The following is an 18303-nucleotide window of genomic DNA, read 5'->3' on the forward strand; positions in this document are numbered from 1 at the left end:
GTCCTTTTCTAACCAGTGAACAAGTGCTAGACACCTTATTCATTTTCTGGAATGATACATTCAAACTGATTTGTGCAAAAGCACTTTTTTTTATATGCGTGGTTTTTGGGTATTTTTTGGGAATAAAGATAGAGATTATACAATGAAAAGCTTCATATTTTAAACAATATAACTACACATACATCCGTTACAGCATGTCTTCAGCTAAAGGCAAGATATAAAAAGTAAGGGGAGGCATAATAAAAGGAGCAAAGAAGATCCTTAGTTGTAAAATGCAGCACATAGACAATTCTCCTGTAAGAACGTATGTGATTCAACCAGTATTAAACACATAAATTAAAAATAAGGATAACTGGGTAAACAAATTACACACCAAAAGTAGAAGTGCCAACATAGGGCCAAAGGTCGTCAATCCATCCACAGAGAGGTCCATCCTTGTAGTAAAGGGGGTTTTTGGAAGAGGAAAGGAGATAAAGGGGAGGACCAGGGCAGTAAGAAAGAGAGAAATCATAGGGGGTCATTCCGAGTTGATTGTAGCTGTGGTAAATTTAGCACAGTTCCGATCATCTTCCCTGACATGTGGGGGGACGCCCAGCACAGGGCTAGTGCGCCCCGCATGTCAGTCCGGGGCCCCCCCTTCCCCCCTTGCAAAAGTGCAGAGGCATAGAATATAGGTTGATAGGGTTGGGAGGAAGATTGATACCCAGGTATGTAATATAGGAATTAGCCCAACGGAAGGGGAAAGGAGTCACCCAATCCGTACGCTCATGTCCGAATACAGCCAATGTTTCGAATTTATCGAAGTTAATTAAAAAAAAACATTGAAGGAGGAAAATTTGGTAATGGCATCTATAACCGCCGGTAGAGAACGTCGAGGATCAGATACAAAGAGTAGAATGTCGTCTGTAAACGCGATTACCTTCAGTGTCCTGCGCCCTATCGAGATTCCTTTAAATTCAGGATATATGTGTTTTTTATATCTTATATAATAAAAGGCTCTGTGAGGGGAATTCAAGTGTTGAGATGGCGCCCAGCAGAGTAATTCAAGTGTTGCTCTATTTGGGCATGCGTTGCTGGCGGTCCTGATATTACTGTTATTACTGTTGTGTTGTCCTGTGTTCCAGGCTGGGAACTAGTATAATATAAGGCAGCACACCAATAATTCTGTTGTCACATTACCCGGTGCCCTCCTAGGTGACCTTTGTCCAGGACCCAAAATACAGTAAAGCAAAGGCAGCACTCAGGATAGAAGACGCAGACACCAGCATTAGGCATCAACGTTTCGAGATTTTACTATCTCGTCATCAGGATATGATCTGTATCCTGATGATGAGTTAGTAAAACCTCAAAATGTTGATAACTTCTGCTGGTGTCTGTCTCCTATCCCGAGTGCCACCTTTGCTTCAATGTATATATATATATATATATATATATAACGGTGGATAAGGTATTTCGAAGCGACCAATGATGTCACATAAAATTTGGGAGACCGTAAATATAAAAATATTTTGACAATTACTAAGTACACCAGTAAAAAACAGTAACGCTACTAAAATCACAGATAAAAGATGTTTTAAAATCTTTAGAGCAGGCTAAAAATACAGAAAATTCATCCCTAAAATGATGTTAAAAAATGGGCGACATAAACTGCATAAAATGATGGTAAAGACAAGATAAAAAAGAGAACCGTAAAACTGCTTAACTTGAGAAGATAGGTTAAGTCTGGTAACACCCAACGCGTTTCGTCCTATCTGGACTTCATCAAGGGGTGATCTATGAGTGGGACAGCTCAGATATATATACCTTTACTAATGAGGAAGTAATTGTTACATCACTTCCTGTCAATTAGTGATTAAGAAATGAAGGGTACATTTTACATTGCAAAATAAAGTGCCAATGCTTCCTCTACATTGGTAACACAATGCTGGGGAAAAACGCTGTGTTAAAAACAGTAATTCAGTGTTTAGAAGTTGTTTTTAAAGGTTTTGTAGTCTTTTTCGGGGACTTCCGGTCCGGGCTGCGGGTGACGTCACATCCGCCCCTCTTCTGGTGTCGGAAGTCCCCCTCTGCGCATGCGCTGGCCCCGAATGCCGGTAGTCGGATCCCTGTGCGCTACTGCGCATGCGCCCGTCCACTGCAGCCTGGTCAGGTGACGCTTGATGTCCCTGCTCCGGATTTCAACAGACGGCGGCCATTTTCTTGCGCTACTGCGCATGCGCCCGTCTAGTGCAGCTTGATCAGATGACGTTTGATGTCCCTGCTCCGCATTTCAACAAACGGCGGCCATTTTCTTGTAGCATGACCTGCTATCAGACATTTCTATTGTAAAAGGTCCAATCCCGGCGGCCATTTTTGATGGGGAAATTTCAGATTCACAATAGTGCTCATAAGCCGGGAATGTATTTAAAAAAGAAGAAAGGAAAAAGAGAGTAGTTTTAGTGCTTCAATTACATTGGTACAGTTATTAATTTTACCTAGTCCATATTTATAAATGTTAAATATGGGTACAATTAATTATGTGCATATAAACAGATTATGCTGATGAGCTAAAACAGAGGGGAGTGGCCGCAAGATGTAATGACAATCGTTATCCGCATTATACAGTTATATCGGGACCGTAATAACCCCCTTTAGATGCAAAAGTGTGTATATTATACATCAGTATATATGCGCATATATGCATGTGAACACATGTACATTTCAGTGCATGGTTTGATCCTTATCATGTTCAATCAACAGATATATACAGGTTCCCCTGTGTATTTGGCTCGTTCAAATATACCACGGAGGCTGCACCAGAGCTCCCCAAAAGAATGATTGATTTCAGAAGAGAGGTTTGAAAATAGAGGCATAGACAGCCTCATATTCCTCTTTTAGAAATACAGCACCCAGTCTTCCATGATGGTCTCCCATCTATGTACTGGCTGGGCCCAACAGTGCTTGGCTTCCAAGATCAGGCGGAGTTGGGCATCTCCAGTGTGGTATGGCTGTAATGGTGATATGAACAGAGGTGGAAGGAAAGTACATGAAAAAGGAGAAATAAGGAAGGTTGCTCTGGTGATCAAGAGGAGATGCAAAAACTGGCTTACGTCATAGAAATGGGGCTATTTCATAGCCCTCGTTAAAGCCGTCTGGATGCAGAGTGTTCAGTTCGAAAATCCAGTACATCTCCCTTCTAGATAGAAGGTTGGAAAGATCTCCACCTCTCTCTCCAAGCGAAACCAACTCGATGCCTTTAAACGTTAGTTCCTCGGGGTCAGAATTGTGGCATAAATGGAAATGTTTCGACACTGCATGTGTCAGGACCTTGTTTTTGATGTTCCTCACATGTTCCTGGATACGGAGCTTCAAGGGTCTCTTGGTTTTCCCAATATACTTCATTCTGCATGAACACTCCAGCATGTAGATAACCGAGACGGTGTTGCAATTAATAAACTGTTTAATTGTAAAGTCTTAGGAAAACTTTCAAAAATAACAGCGATACCAATTAGGATGCACATACCGACACACATTGCAGCGACCACATTTGTAGCACCCCACACATTTTGGCATTCTAGAGAGTGCTTCTGGGTTTCTCAACATGCTTGGTGCCACAAGGTCCTTAAGATTTTGTGATTTCCTGAATACCACAGATGGTTCTTTTGGGAGATAGTCTTTTAAAATGGGATCCATCAGGAGGACATTTCAATGTTTTTTCAAAGTTCTTTTTATAAGGTGCTCATGCCTATTGTATGTGGTGATGAACCTCACAGCGTCCTCCTTCTTCTCCCTCGTTTTATAGTGCAGGAGGTGTTTTCTCTCAAGTTCCTTTGCTTTAGCGTTGGCTTCTTCCAGTAGATGGTTCGGATATCCTTTCTCCTTAAATCTTCCAGTGTAGACTTGCAGCTGTTGGTCTCGGTCATCATTATTCTTACAGTTCCTGGTTATTCTGGTGAATTGCGAGAGTGGTATATTATCCTTCTATTGTCGACTGTGGTTGCTCTTATAGTGCACATAGCTATTCATATCGACCTTTTTGATGTAGTTCTTGGTAACCACTTCTTTCCACGAGTGTGTCAGTATCAGGTCCAGAAATTCAATCTTATCCGTACTATCATTAGCAGTAAAACTAAGGTTCATAGAATTGTTAGATATATATATTATAAATTCATTAAAACTCAGATCGTCGCCATCCCATACGATTAAAATATCGTCTATATATCGTTTATAAAAAACGATATTCTGCTGAAATGGATGATCCTTAAAAATGTAGTCATTTTCCCATTGTCCCATAAAAAGGTTAGCAAAACTTGGTGCAAAGATCGTCCCCATGGCGGTTCCACAGATTTGAAGGAAGAAATCATTTAAAAACTTAAAATAATTACGTTTTAAAATGAAATTCATCAGTTCGCATATAAAAACTCTGTGTTCATCTGTGATCTGGGCATCCTTGCTGAGAAAAATGTTGCAGGCTTCAATTCCCTTGTCGTGTTCTATACAGGTGTAAAGTGACTGTACATCAATGGTGACCCATCTATATGTATCTTGCCATTCGAATGATTCCATTAGATTAAGAACTGAGGTAGTGTCTTTGAGATATGCTGGTAGATTTATCACGTTTCCTCAGAAATACGTCCACATATTCCGATAGATGGGATGTTAGGGAATCAATCCCAGCAACAATGGGTCTTCCTGGGGGTTTAGTCATAGATTTGTGCACTTTGGGTAAAAAGTAAAATATGGGGGTAGTGGGGTTGGAATTGAAAAGGTATTGGTATTCATCTTTGGTGAGAATCTCACTCTTGAAACCTTTCAGGAGGATGGCTCTAAGTTCTTCCACATACACTTCTTTCAGATCTGTTGGGAGTAGCGTGTAAGAATTTCTGTCCCCCAAAAGTCTTTTGGCCTCTTCAACATAGGCCTCCCGATCCATTATAACCAACCCCCCCCCCCCCCTTTGTCAGCAGATTTTATGACAATATTTGTGTTGTCCTGGAGTTCCTTGATGGCCCTTGCTTCTCTATTCGTTAGGTTTTTCTCCTTGATGGGTTCGATTTCAGTGTCACATAGATCTTTCTTCACCAAATCATAGAAGATACCCACATTATGGCCCTTGGATTCCAGGGGGTAAAATTTCGAAGTAGGTTTTAATCCTGACTTTGACTGTTCGTAATTCCGAATGACGGCGTCTTCTTTTTTAAGGTAATGCCTTTTTAGGGTTAATTTTCTTACGAATTTATTTAGATCAATAAAAACATCAAATTTGTTCATTCCCTTAGTGGGTGCGTAAGAAAGTCCCTTATTTAATAATGATGTTTCGTGTTCTGATAGTACATGACTGGATAAGTTGAAAATTCCTTTAGGTGCAGCCTGTTCTATTATAGGTGTCTTTTTGTTGTTGTTGTACTGGCTTGTTCCTTCTGCCCCCACGACATCCTCTTCTTCTATGAACCTCCTTTTTAAAGGTGTTGTGTGTGTGACTCTTTCCTTTGGGACGTCCCTTGTTTTGTCTCGGAATCGGTTGTTTGGGCCTGGTGATAAAAAATCCCCTCCATCGTTTGAATTCAATCTCTGTAATGCAGAGAACCTGTTGTTAGTCCGTATGTTCTGATTTTTCTGTGGATGATAAGTGTTCATCCTGTTATCCATTCTTTTTCTCGGCACCGATTGCCAATACTCTCTTTTCCCCTTTGGATCCTGTTTGTCTTCTCCATTGAATCTATTCCAATTCTTAATTCTGTTATTCTCATAATCTTGCTTGTCCCTTAAGAACTTTTTCCCTTTATTTCTTATAACCTCATCTTCAATGTGTTCTAGTTTCTTGTTGAGTACCTTTTCATTTATCTTGAAGTCCTCCTTGTCTTTAAATACTTCCAATTTTACCTCAGTCTCCTTAATCTCTGATTCTAGAACGGAGATGATGCGTTTCTTCTCCGTAATAAGTAATCGCATAAGTTTGACTGAACAGCTGTGGAGTGTATTATCCCACTCTTTCATGAACTCTGGATTGTCTGTTCCAAATGTGGGTTGCTTCATGATTCTGAGTGCCCTGGGTACTCTGTCCACGCTAATGTAGTGTTCTAGCCCCTTCACGTCCCACCATGCTTTCACTTCTTTAATTAGGAGTCTTTCCATACTCCAAAACATTTCGTCAAGCGTGTCGATACTGGGTACATTTCCGGGGGTGTTGTTTTCATTCATACATACATACATACATACATACATAAATAATGTAGTGCATTGAGGCAGCACTCCTGGCGTCTAAATGAACAGGTCTTAAGGCACAATTTTCAAAGGCAACGTTTCAGTGCCGTTTATTAAAGTGGCACTTTCGTCAGGTATCTGTTCATTCAGACGCCAGGAGTGCTGCCTCAATGCGCTACATTATCAATTTTGGATGCGGGCACCCGGCACAGTAAGCTGAGTGGTGAGAGAGCCGGACACCTGTGCTTTTATTTATATATATATATATATATATATATATATATATATATGAGATCGCAGAGACCTAGGCGCTTCATACAGATGTGCAATGATATGTGATAACTAAATAATAAAAGGAATTTTTAGGTGGGTGTTTTTATGGCACAAAGCACTTATCTGGTTAAAAAAACTTCCAACGAGTATCCATCATTTGAGATATCACATGTAAGAGAAAAAAACACAGCAAACATAGTGTGTACCGTTCTCAGACTTACAGCATGTCATTTGTAATAGAGGGCGAAATTAGGGAACAAGCTTATTCCCAATAATGTATATTTAGTAGCCCAGACATTAAAAGGTTACAAATACATAGGTTTAATATACAAAGACATACAATGGCTAAAAAACATGCGTACAAGATTTAAAACATCAAAAGCTTATCTGTCCATCAAAGGAGATCAGCAGCAAACTGTCCCATATATATATGTGTGTGTGTGTGTGTGTGTGTGTGTGTGTGTGTGTGTGTGTGTGTGTGTGACCGGAACGTACTTCACACACCCACGTAATGGCAGTGGCTCTCCTGGAGACTCGCTCAGCAGCCAGTCACTATTGTTAGCGCTGATGTCCCAACGCGCTGCATTACACGGAAGAAGATGCACTCAATAAACTACAGCTCCCAGCAGGCATAAGCGTCGGAATGCATCGGCGCTAAAGGCTACTGCGAGCTGTAGTTTATTGAGTGCATCTACTTCCCTGTAATGCAGCGCGTTGGGACATCAGCGCTAACAATAGTGACTGGCTGGCAGAACTGACTGACTCGCTGAATCAATGTAAAAGGTGAGAGTGCTGTGCAGTGTCAGTGACACTGCACACCCACTGCACTGCACAGCACTGGCACCTTTTGCATTGATTCAGCGTCCAGACATTACCCTCCGCGATATGACCCACTCTATCCATTACATTAGCCATCTTGGGGCTTCCAGGTATGGCAGCCCAGGTGCTGTGTTTATTTATTAATTTTTTTAGATTTTGCAACCCCCGGACAGACTTTTCTTATACACAGGGCACATTAGCATCACAGTGCAGTTACTATGAAATCCATCATCTGATCATTAGTAAACATAGGTGACTCTCAAGCAGCGCCGGCCCTAGGCATAGGTAAACTAGGCAAATGCCTAGAGCATTTGGTATGTCAAACAACTTCTGCTGATTAAAATTAAATGCAGCATGCCTATATTCTGTGTGTGATTGCGGCTGTATCTGCATATGAAATGCTACGTTACAGTGTATTCCTTGAAATCACTGTAATGTAGCATTTTGTATGCAGATACAGTCACAGTCGCACACAGACTATAGGCATCACGTATATAATTTTAATAATAAGAAGCTGCTTGTGCATCCTGGCCACATAGTAATGCAAACAAGACACATTTTTATAGAAAAAAAAGGCACTAGACGTTAGCAGAGCTGCAAGCTGACTCACGCCAGGCATCTCCTGCCGCATGGAGTATTGAGGCAAGATGTATGAGGTCACATACGTATACAAGCAGAGGCAGAGGTTACAGTGTTAGCTTCCCCCATGTGAGTGCTGTGTGCAGGTGGGTTGGTTGTGCAATAGTGTTCGGCATATGTGTAAGGGGAATTATTTGTGTCATGTGTATAAATGCATTAATAGTGTGCGGCAAGTGTGTAAGGGGCACTATTGTGTCATTAGGTGTATAATTGCAGTAATAATGTGCGGCATGTGTGAAAGGGACATTGTGTGTGTCATTATGTGTATAAGGGCATTAATAATGTGCAGCATATGTGTAAGGGACATTATGTGTATAAGGGCATTAAAAAAGGTTGGCATAATGCGTAAGGGGCATTACTATGTGGTATTATGTGTATAAATGCATTACTATTGTGTGGCATTATGTGTATATGGAGCTCTACTGTGTCGCGTAACATATAGAAAGGGCACTACTGTGTGGATAGAGAGCAATATGTTGTTATGTAATGTGAATAAGGGGCACTACTGTGAGGAGTAACGTGTATAAGGTAAAATGGTACTACTGTGTGATGTAACATGAATTTGGGACACTATCGCATGATAAAATGTGAATAAAGTTGCACTACTGTGTGGCCATGTCCCTTTCCAGAAAGAACACTCCCCTTTTCAGGCTGTGGGACGAATGTGCGCACTGTTCCTATTTAAAATATAGGGGGTAGGAACAACAAAATGAGGACTGCTATGGGTGAGGGGTATTGGTGCTGGAAAAGGGGTGCAGGGTCAGAGGCGGAACTAGCGGCGGTGCTAGGAGGCACCAGCCAAAATCTTGCCTAGGGCATCATATTGGTTATGGCCGACTCTGCTCTCAAGGTTGGGACTACAGAGCATCCACATTTATTAGGGAAATCTATTAGAAGGATGAGCAGTGGTGGTGGAACATCGGGCCCCTTTGCAAAATTTGTGTAAGGGCACAGTGATGTTGCTCTGCACCAACCCAAAAAGTAAAGCAGGGTCTTTGGGGGCCCCCCTCAAATTCAGGGCCGCTTTCCATGCACACCCTGTAATTCTGTCCATGGAGAGTAGGCAAAAATCTCTGGTCTGTAAATAACATACATTGTAATAAATGAGCCTTAAAGCATAAAGTACTCATATCCCTACAATTAAAAACAAAACACAATTTCCTCACAAAACCAAAATGTGAGGTACAGTATTTAGTCCACAAATTCTCATTTATATAGCACCACCCCCATGTAGCAAATAGGTAAGGTACCCTATATCCTCTGTTACCTGCCCGGAGCAAAATCACACTGCAGCATGCACATTCAAAGTGTGCATTACAAGCCACCATGGGGGTCATTCGACCCGTTCGCGCTGCGGTGCAAACGGGTTGGAAATGCGCACGCACGACGTCGCCAGGCAACGGAGCGCCCAGCGGAAAAAAAACGCAGCGATGGACGGAAGAAGATTGACAGCGAAGAGGCGTTCTGGGGCGGATACTCACCGTGGGAGGCCGTTTTCGTGGAATAGTAAGAAGAACGCAGGCGTGTCCAGGCAAACGGGGGGCGGATGTCGGACGTCAGGACCAGGACCTTCATCGCTGGATCCATCGCACAGGGTAAGTAGCTGCAGAGCTGGTCTTGTTTTGCAGTAAACTTTTTAAGCATAGCAGGGCTGCACAATCGATCGCAGCCCTGCTATGCTAAAATACACTCCCCTGTAGGCGGGGATTAGTTGATCGCAGCAGCAGCAAAAAGTTGCTGGCTGCGATCAACTCGGAATGACCCCCCATAGCTCTTCAATTGAAGATCTATGGATGTATTAAGTCCTCCAGTGCCAGGAGGTTTGTCTCAAGCAGGCTTTAGACACTGTGGAATGTACTTCGCCTTTACCCCTTATTTATGGACAGAAATATGCAAATCCCTTCATGTTTTCCTAAATCAGTCAGCTATGTTCCCTGAAGTATTGGTATTGGAGCACAGATTCAGGCTGCTTTGCTAAACTGTTTATGCAAATCACAGGGGAATATGTTTGTATCATTACTGGGTCCTAGATCTGATAATTCTAATTACTTATTGCAGCTATTCACGTCAATAAGAAAATAATGATCACCCAAAAGTATTGAAAATATCTGCACGGATAGGTAGCCCACCCCTTTGGTGTTGTAAAAGTGAAATGATCGCAGTGACCTTGCTTCTCCTTCAGTGATACTGCACATGCATGGTCTGCTGACAACACATGCGTGGGTGGAGAGTGCTGGTAACTCTGGTGAAGTGTTGCACATAGGCTATAGTGGCTAGTTACCGGGGCCAGGCTCCACAATGCATTGTATTCCAGAGCTTGGGAAATTCGGGTGTGGTATGGAAGGTAGATAGTAACTAGGTCGACAGGGTCTCTAGGTTGACAGGGTCTTTAGGTCGACATGGTCTAGGTCAAAAGGTCGACATGAGTTTTTATGGGGGGGTTTGTGTCATTTTTTTCGTAGAGTGAAAAAAATGAGTGCACCGTTTCCCCTCGCATAGCTCGCTACGCTCACCATGTATCGGGAAAGGTGCCTGACTGCGCTCGGCACATGTTACCATTCCCAATTGTAGTACACGTGGATCGTTAAGTATGAAAAGGTTCAAAAAAAGAAAAAAATCGTGAAAAACTCATGTCGATTTTTTGACCTGTTGACCTAGAGACCTTGTTGACCAATAGTGGTTGACCTAGTTACTGTCGACCTAGGGACCGGGTCCCGGGAAATTCAGCTACAAAAGCAGCCCCCATACAAACCTATGGGGGCTGCTTTAGCAAGTGAAAACTGGGGACTACAGCAGATACAGTATCTCCGATATTTGCTGCCCTTCCGACAGATACATTCAGTAAACTTATGGTTATCCCACGAAAATGGGAGATTTTGGGAATATCTTACAAATTTACTTTGGTAAATAGACCCCACAGAGACCTATTTACTAACTTTGCATTTAGGTAAAAACCAATCAGCAATCAGATTTGACCTACAGTACAGTAGCTAGCGCATGCTACACAAAGAAAACAAATGAAAGCTTCATAAAACAATTAGGAAAACCTGTATCTTTAACGTTTATCTCAACCAAATACTGTTTGCCCGCTGTGTTTAATGAGTTAATAATGAGTTTAATGTAAACGTACAAGCTTTAAGCATGGGTGAGGCACTAGGTGGGTGGCCAATACCATGCTAACAAAGGAGAATGTTGTGCTCATTTCATTCAACAAGACTGTACTGTAATTTCCTGTAGTAAGAAGTGTGAAAATGAGTATGAGATAGGTGTCATGTCAGTATAGCGTAGTTCTGACAGGACAGATGCTATTTGTGTATTAGGTTATGATATAGGACAAGCTAATTCACAAGCAGATTAACAGACTTCTGAGATACAGGATACTGAGCCTTCATGATCTCCCCCACGTCACTGGGGGTGCTATATACATAAAATAAGTGTGTTAACGAATCTGTTCCGACATATTTACTGCACCTTTAAAGAACTGGGGTTTATTCACTTTAAGGTCAGTTTGTTGTACAATATTAGACTAAATCAAAGTTGGTTTCCTCACAAGAGCAGCACTTCCCATGAGACACAATAGTGCTTTGTAATTTACATATCAACTTGCTTTCTATACATCTGTTCAGTGAAGTGGGGTTTATGCCAGGCAGAGCATTTCATACATTAAGGAACATATGGGTCTCTTGCTGGTTCACAGAGCAAAGCGGCTGAATGATTCTTACTAGGAACTGCTTGACTACACATAGTCTTTTCACATCCACTAACAGTCTGCAGTGCAAAACACCCATATGCCTCGTCGCTTACTATATCAGTCAACTCTCACACAGCAATGCACTCATATAATAACTGGGCGTGGCCAGTATAGACCCAACTGCACTTTCATCTTGGTTTAGGACCTTAAGGGGACTACACACAGTGTGATATGCATCCGCGATTTAAACCAAATGGTTCAAATTGCATTGGGTATGGTGCATATCGCACAGAGTGTACAGGGCTTGCGATGCCAAGGCGCGGTACCGCCATGTTGGTATCGCAAGCCCACATCTCATCTGCATGCATGCCAGATGTGATCAGATCGCAAGCAAATACGGTGCATATCGCACCGTGTGTACAGAAAAGCCTTGCAATCCCGATTTACATCACCCAAGCCACTCCCCGGCCACTCCCTGAGCCCTCCTCTTTTCACACTATGCGGGGGAAGGAAAGGAAGCCATCAAGCAGCAGCCGGAGCCTTGAGTTTTGGTAAATATTAAAAACCACTGACCACCAATGGTTTAACTTATAATGGCCACCACTATTTATCCCCTGTGAAAAGGTGACACCCACACCCCTGTAATACCAACCCACTATTTAAATAAGTTTTTCTTGTTTGTTACCATGGTACAAATCGTACATGGTTCAAATCGCACATGGTTCAAATCGCACTGTGTATATGCAATATCGACTCCCAGGACTTAAAGGGAAATCGCATAGTACAAATCTCACCGTGTGTAGGCTCCTTTAGAACAGACATGCCTATTGCTGAAAGGTCACAGTTACAAATTAAATACCTTCATTAATTGTCTCAATGTTGCAACTGTTATTATGTAGCAGGCAAAACCGTGATGTAGCCTGAGAGGCCCAGAAGAAGAAGCCATGATTCCCAACATTCCTTATTCAAGAATTAGTATTTTTTTTTATCCAGAATAATTACAAAGCAAAGTTGTAATTCTGTTGCTAAATTGTCATGAATAGTTATAATATCCTAGTGCTACAAGCTCCTGGGGACTTGGTGGGTAATTCAGAGTTGATCGCAGCAGCAAATTTGTTAGCAGTTGAGGCAAAACCATGCGCACTGCAGGTGGGGCAGATATAACATGTGCAGAGAGAGTTAAAACATAGTACTGGAAGAATCACATTTGAAAAGGGTAGAGGCTTGATTTTCTTTATTTCCACACTATACTGTACGGGTATGGGTCATTAGGTTGACCACACTTAGGTCGACAGTCATTAGTTCGACCACTATTGGTCGACATGCATTAGGTCGACATGGAAAAAGGTCAACATGAGTTTTTCCTTTCTTTTTTTGGTGTTGTTTTCTTCGTAAAGTGATGGGGAACCCCGATTAGTGTACCGTGTCCCCTCCCATACTTTGGGCGAGGTGCCTCGCTCTGCTACCGCTGCGCTCGGCACAGGTTACTATTCCCAATCGTAATCCACGTTGATCGTAAAGTATGAAAAAGTTCAAAAAAATATTATTTTTTTTCAAAACCCATGTCAACCTTTTTCCAAGTCGTCCTAATGCATGTTGACCAATAGTGGTCAGCCTAAAGACTGCCGACCTAAGTGTTGTCGACATAATGACCGAATCCCATACTGTACATGGTAACCGCGGCTCTTACAATGACTAGGTTTGGTCAGCCTGTTCCATTTCGTTCTACTGACAAAGAAGCTGAAGGTATGCCTACTTGGTGTAATTGGGCTGTGACAGGGCGTTCTCACACAGGCATAATTCATCGGGGGTGTATTCATGTTTGGAAGGGAATCTCTTGCATCTAGACTAGAGCCTGATTCCTGTTTGTAAAGCAAAAATAGAAAGCAACTGGGCAAAACCATGTTGCACTGCAGGTGGGGCAGATGTAACATATGCAGAGAGATTGACTAGGTTATATTTTTTCTGTGCAGGGTAAATACTGGCTGCTTTTGTATGTAGCATACAAATACTGGATAGCTTTATTTTTACACTGCAATTTAGATTTCAGTTTGAACTCACCCCACCCAAATCTAACTGGGCGATATTACTGAAAGATATGAACGATCTCGTTCATTAATGAACGAGATACCGTTCATATCTTTCCGTGTGTAGGCAGCAACGATGAGCAGCCCCACACTCGTTCATCGTTGGTGCCCCGTCGCTTGTGCATGCAGGCCAATATGGACGATCTAGTCCATATTTGCATGCACTGCTATGGAGCCGGGTGACGGGGGAGTGAAGAAACTTCACTCCCCCCGTCACTGCCTCCCCGCCGCTGGGTCGCCCGTCGGCCGTATCCACCGACGAGCAGCCCGGCGGCGGATCGTATAGTGTGTAGGGCCCTTAACTCTCTCTGCACGTTACATCTGCCCAAACTGAAGTACAACATGGTTCTGTCCCATAACTTGCTTTTTTGCTCAGTTACAAATATAAATAAGGCCCCTAGCAGAGTCAGACTGGCCCACAGGGGAACAGGGGAAACCACTGGTAGGCCTCACTACCTGTGAGCCCACCTCCTCCTTTAGGGATCAGGTTCCAGTCTCTAAACTAGAGCACATGAATTATGCATTATACTGTACATATGTTACATTATACTTCATAAGAACATGGTTTATTATATATTTACCAAGGGGCACAGAACGTGTACTCTGTAATGGTTAGCCAAACCTCTGTGGTGGCTGTCCACACCCTTAAGCATGGGCCCCTACAACAGCATTCCCCCGGTGGGCCCTTCATTCCCCAGTCCGACACTGGCCCCTAGTATAGTGCATGCACATACTGACAGGCCCATATACCACATACACAGAAGGGGGCACATCTCGAGATTCTTACAGCTCTGCATATGGGCGACTCTACAAGTAATTTATTTCCAACTCTATATAAGCCCCAGTGTTTGGTGTAGTAAAAATCGCAAACTCCCATATTTTATAGGGAGATGGGATCTCTGAAAGACCAGTCAGTTTTAGCAAGATTCTGACAGCTCAGTTGTCCACACTTCCCTCGCTGTTCTGTGCCTGGTGACAAGTGCTCTTCTCAGGTCAGATTAGAGGTTACTATAATCAGTGTGGAGAATGTCGTACAATACTAGATGGATGTATAAATTACACACATCTCATTACTTCTCATACAGAGCACCAGTAATTTGCCTCCACTCTGCATAACATCCACAGACCTTGTACTGCCACAGCATCGTATTAATCTCAAAAGCACTATGTAAGAAATCTATTGCTACCACCCACTGACCTTTCTCTGTTCTAGAGCATCTGTGTTACAATATGTGACATTTCGGGAAAACAAAATAACAAATCTACATAATTTCATAGTTTAAGAGATCAAGGATTCCAAACCAAGATCTATCTGACCTTTGATTATGTCTTGCATATTAGACCAATACCTCAAAAACTGTCAACAATGACGGAAGGAACAATTCCTATATAAATGTACTTGTTGAATTGTTGCCTCCTCTTCTCAGGGGCCATGCCGTGTATCCAAGACTGTTATGTAGGTTATTCCTTCTGCCTGTACTTTTCTCCTGGAATTTCATTATTAGTGTTTATGGCCTCTATGACTGGCTGCAGGTGTGACAATTCCAACATGTACCCCCTGGTAAAGCCATGTCACCCTATACAACTGTGTTCTTATATCACACTGATTTGTTAGAAATTGTTATTTAGCTTTATTTTATTCCATATTGATCTGATCACTGGATCTCTTTCTCCGAACTACTGTAGAGTCCCATGTGCACGGTCACTGTACTATGGGCCTGATTCAGCCTTGGAATGGAACCAGTCCCAATTCAGTCGCAAATGACTGTTGGTTTCAAGTCTGTGCATGCACTGGGTGACCCCTGTGAGGTCAATCTACTAAGCTTTGGAGAGAGATAAAGTAGACGGAGATAAAGTACCAGCCAATTAGCTCCTAACTGTCATTTTTCAAACACAGCCTGTAACACGTAATTTATGAGCTGATAGGCTGGTACTTTATCTCCATCCACTTTATTGCTCTCCAGGCTTAGTAAATAGACCCCAAAATGTGTATGTGCCCTGATGTCACCACGACCACGCTCTATACCACAGCTTTACTGACAAGCTGCAAGCATTCGGGGGAAAAGAAAGAGACTTTAGATCAGAACGGAGCATTGCGCACTGGATAAAAGTGCCAAATACAGTACTAACTAGATGGGAAAAATCCAGACTGCTTTTAGATCTCATTATTCTACATACTACCTGATGCTGATTATATTGTGCAGAGAAGTTCACCTCCAAATTGGGATCAACACTGAAGTCCAGTCTTTGCTCACACAGTAAACACTGCCATTGTTCTCAAGCTCTAGACAGACTAGAGCACAGGTTCTCAAACTCGGTCCTCGGGGGCACACACAGTGCATGTTTTGCAGGTCTCCTCACAGAATCGCAAGTGAAATAATTAGCTCCACCTGTGGACCCTTTAAAATGTGTCTGTGAGTAATTAATACACCTGTGCACTTGCTGGGTTACCTGCAAAACATGCACTGTGTGGGGTCCTGAGGACCGAGTTTGAGAACTCCTGGACTAGAGCAATACAGTATGTGACATTTTAGTTGTTGTGGAACTACAAGTTCCTGTATGCCCTGCCAAAACATTCTAAAATACTGTATTTTGATTGCCCTAAACGGCTATGAAACTTGAGTTCCACAAAATGGAGGACTGCTATGACTTGCCTGCCTCTACATACACAATATTAGGTTCAGTACTTGGGAACACAGAGGAACAGGGCCAGGAGCATACAGGTGGCAGTGCAACGGATACCATCTCTTCACAGAACACTGATACCAGTTTCCAAAAATCAGTCAGGTTGCAGACAATTATTTCTGATATCACCTCATACTTTCCCATATCAGATATATCTCCCTTAGGCCAAACTTCACGGTTTGTACAATGTGCAAAGGAAAGTACTGAGCTATTTGTTTACTACTGTACCTGCCTCACGACACAAACTGAATAATGTCATGCTTAGAAAGCAAGGCAGGGAAAGAGTTACCAGCTGTGTCTAGATGATGATGGATCAAACCTCCTGCAATGTGCAGATCAATGACTGGAAACGTATGGTGCCTGCCCGCAAGCATCTTCAGTACCTACCTACCTACCTACAGTATCACGCTGTCCCCCTTGTTTCTAGGAAACTTCTACCCATGCACAGTGATATTAGAGCCCTCACGCTAGGCTTACATATGTAGAGTGACAGTACACTAGATAAGCATGTGAATACTGTCATACAGGCTGCCCAGATGTATACATGTATTTATGGGGCAGCTCATGCAGACACTAATCCACTTGTCTGGTAATCCTGATAAACACGGAGAGATATAGGGTTAGTCTCTAACCTTTATATGTTTTCTTCTGAACACATCATACTCACTTTTATTATTCATTTCATAAGGATAGAAGCCCCCACCCCACAATACTGGCACTGTGAGAATAAAACAGACTAGAGCCCCTACCATACTAGATCATGTATACAGAGCCATCCCAGGTAGCACCCCGCACACCTCTCACCTGTGTATACAGGAGGCGCAGGACAAACTTCCTCGGTCTTCTTCCGCCTCTAACCAGCAGTCTGCACAAGCGCATGGGAGGGAGGGACGACTGCCGGGAGCACACCAGAGTAGGGGGCTCAGTTGGAGCAGGACCTTGGGGTTCTCTAGTTGCTTCCTTGAATGGGGCAGCCTCTTCTTTCTCCCCTGTGTGCGGATGAGCAGCTACAGGCGTCTCTGCGGCATGGGATCTGGGTGGTCTGCTCTCAGCGAGCTCGGAGCACACAATGCAGAGGGGGAGAGAGGCTGCTTTCTGCTACTAAGCGGAGAAATGTAATTTCTCTGTCACTCTCTGTATGGCTTCCCATCCCAGCCCCCTAAAGCACATTACACCAGCCTCGCCCCTCCCTCTAATAATGGGGGGAGACTGAGGAGATGAGAAGGGAGAAGTCTGCTAGCAGGTGCGCTAGACAATGGGGTATTCCAGATCTGCCTTCTTTATTATAATTATAATAGATATTACATATAGTGCGATGCCTTTCATTTTGCTTGAAGAGCTGTATAGAATGTGCAAAGATATAATACAGGATAGTCTGTGTTTCCGAAATCACTTTGCAGTTATTCAAGGAAGACCTCTTGTCTGGAGAGAGAGAGAGAGAGAGAGAGAGAGAGAGAGAGAGAGAGAGAGAGAGAGAGAGAGAGAGAGAGAGAGAGAGAGAGAGAGAGAGAGAGAGTGTGTGTGTGTGTGTGTGTTGCTCACTAGATGAGACTGACTCATTGCAAGTTTTAGTTGTTTTACAGAACTGGTTGCGTTTGCTAATATTGTAATTCTTGTACTGTAGCTGCTGGGAATTCAGCACTGGGACAGCTCCCTTCAGAAGTGCTGGAAGTGGGGGGTTTTTACATACGGTACACGTAGTTGAGCAAAATGTTCATGTCGACAGTCATTAGGTCGACCACTATTGGTTGACAGTGTCTAGGTCGACACCTGAAATAGGTCGACACAGTCATAAGGTCGACATGAAAAAAGGTTGACGCGTTTTTTTACTTTTTTTAGGTGTCGTTTTCTTCATAAAGTGACTGGGAAACCCAATTAGTGCACCGTGTCCCCTCGCATGGCTCACCACAGGTTACCGTTCCCAAT

At 42.9% G+C, this 18303-nt stretch overlaps 1 protein-coding gene across 1 annotated transcript in view; it reads right to left on the reverse strand.

The window, feature by feature from the left end:
* The window catches only part of CACNG5 (calcium voltage-gated channel auxiliary subunit gamma 5), a 135882-nt gene extending 118328 nt beyond the window's left edge, over nucleotides 1-17554 (reverse strand). Inside the window, exon 1 of the mRNA XM_063960831.1 lies at nucleotides 17182-17554. Coding sequence (XP_063816901.1) covers nucleotides 17182-17256 — 75 coding nt within the window. The 5' untranslated portion in view covers nucleotides 17257-17554. The remainder of the gene's footprint in view (nucleotides 1-17181) is intronic.
* Between the last annotated feature and the right edge of the window lie 749 nt (nucleotides 17555-18303).

Source organism: Pseudophryne corroboree, chromosome 3 (assembly GCF_028390025.1).
Source record: "Pseudophryne corroboree isolate aPseCor3 chromosome 3, aPseCor3.hap2, whole genome shotgun sequence".
NCBI lineage: Eukaryota > Metazoa > Chordata > Amphibia > Anura > Myobatrachidae > Pseudophryne > Pseudophryne corroboree.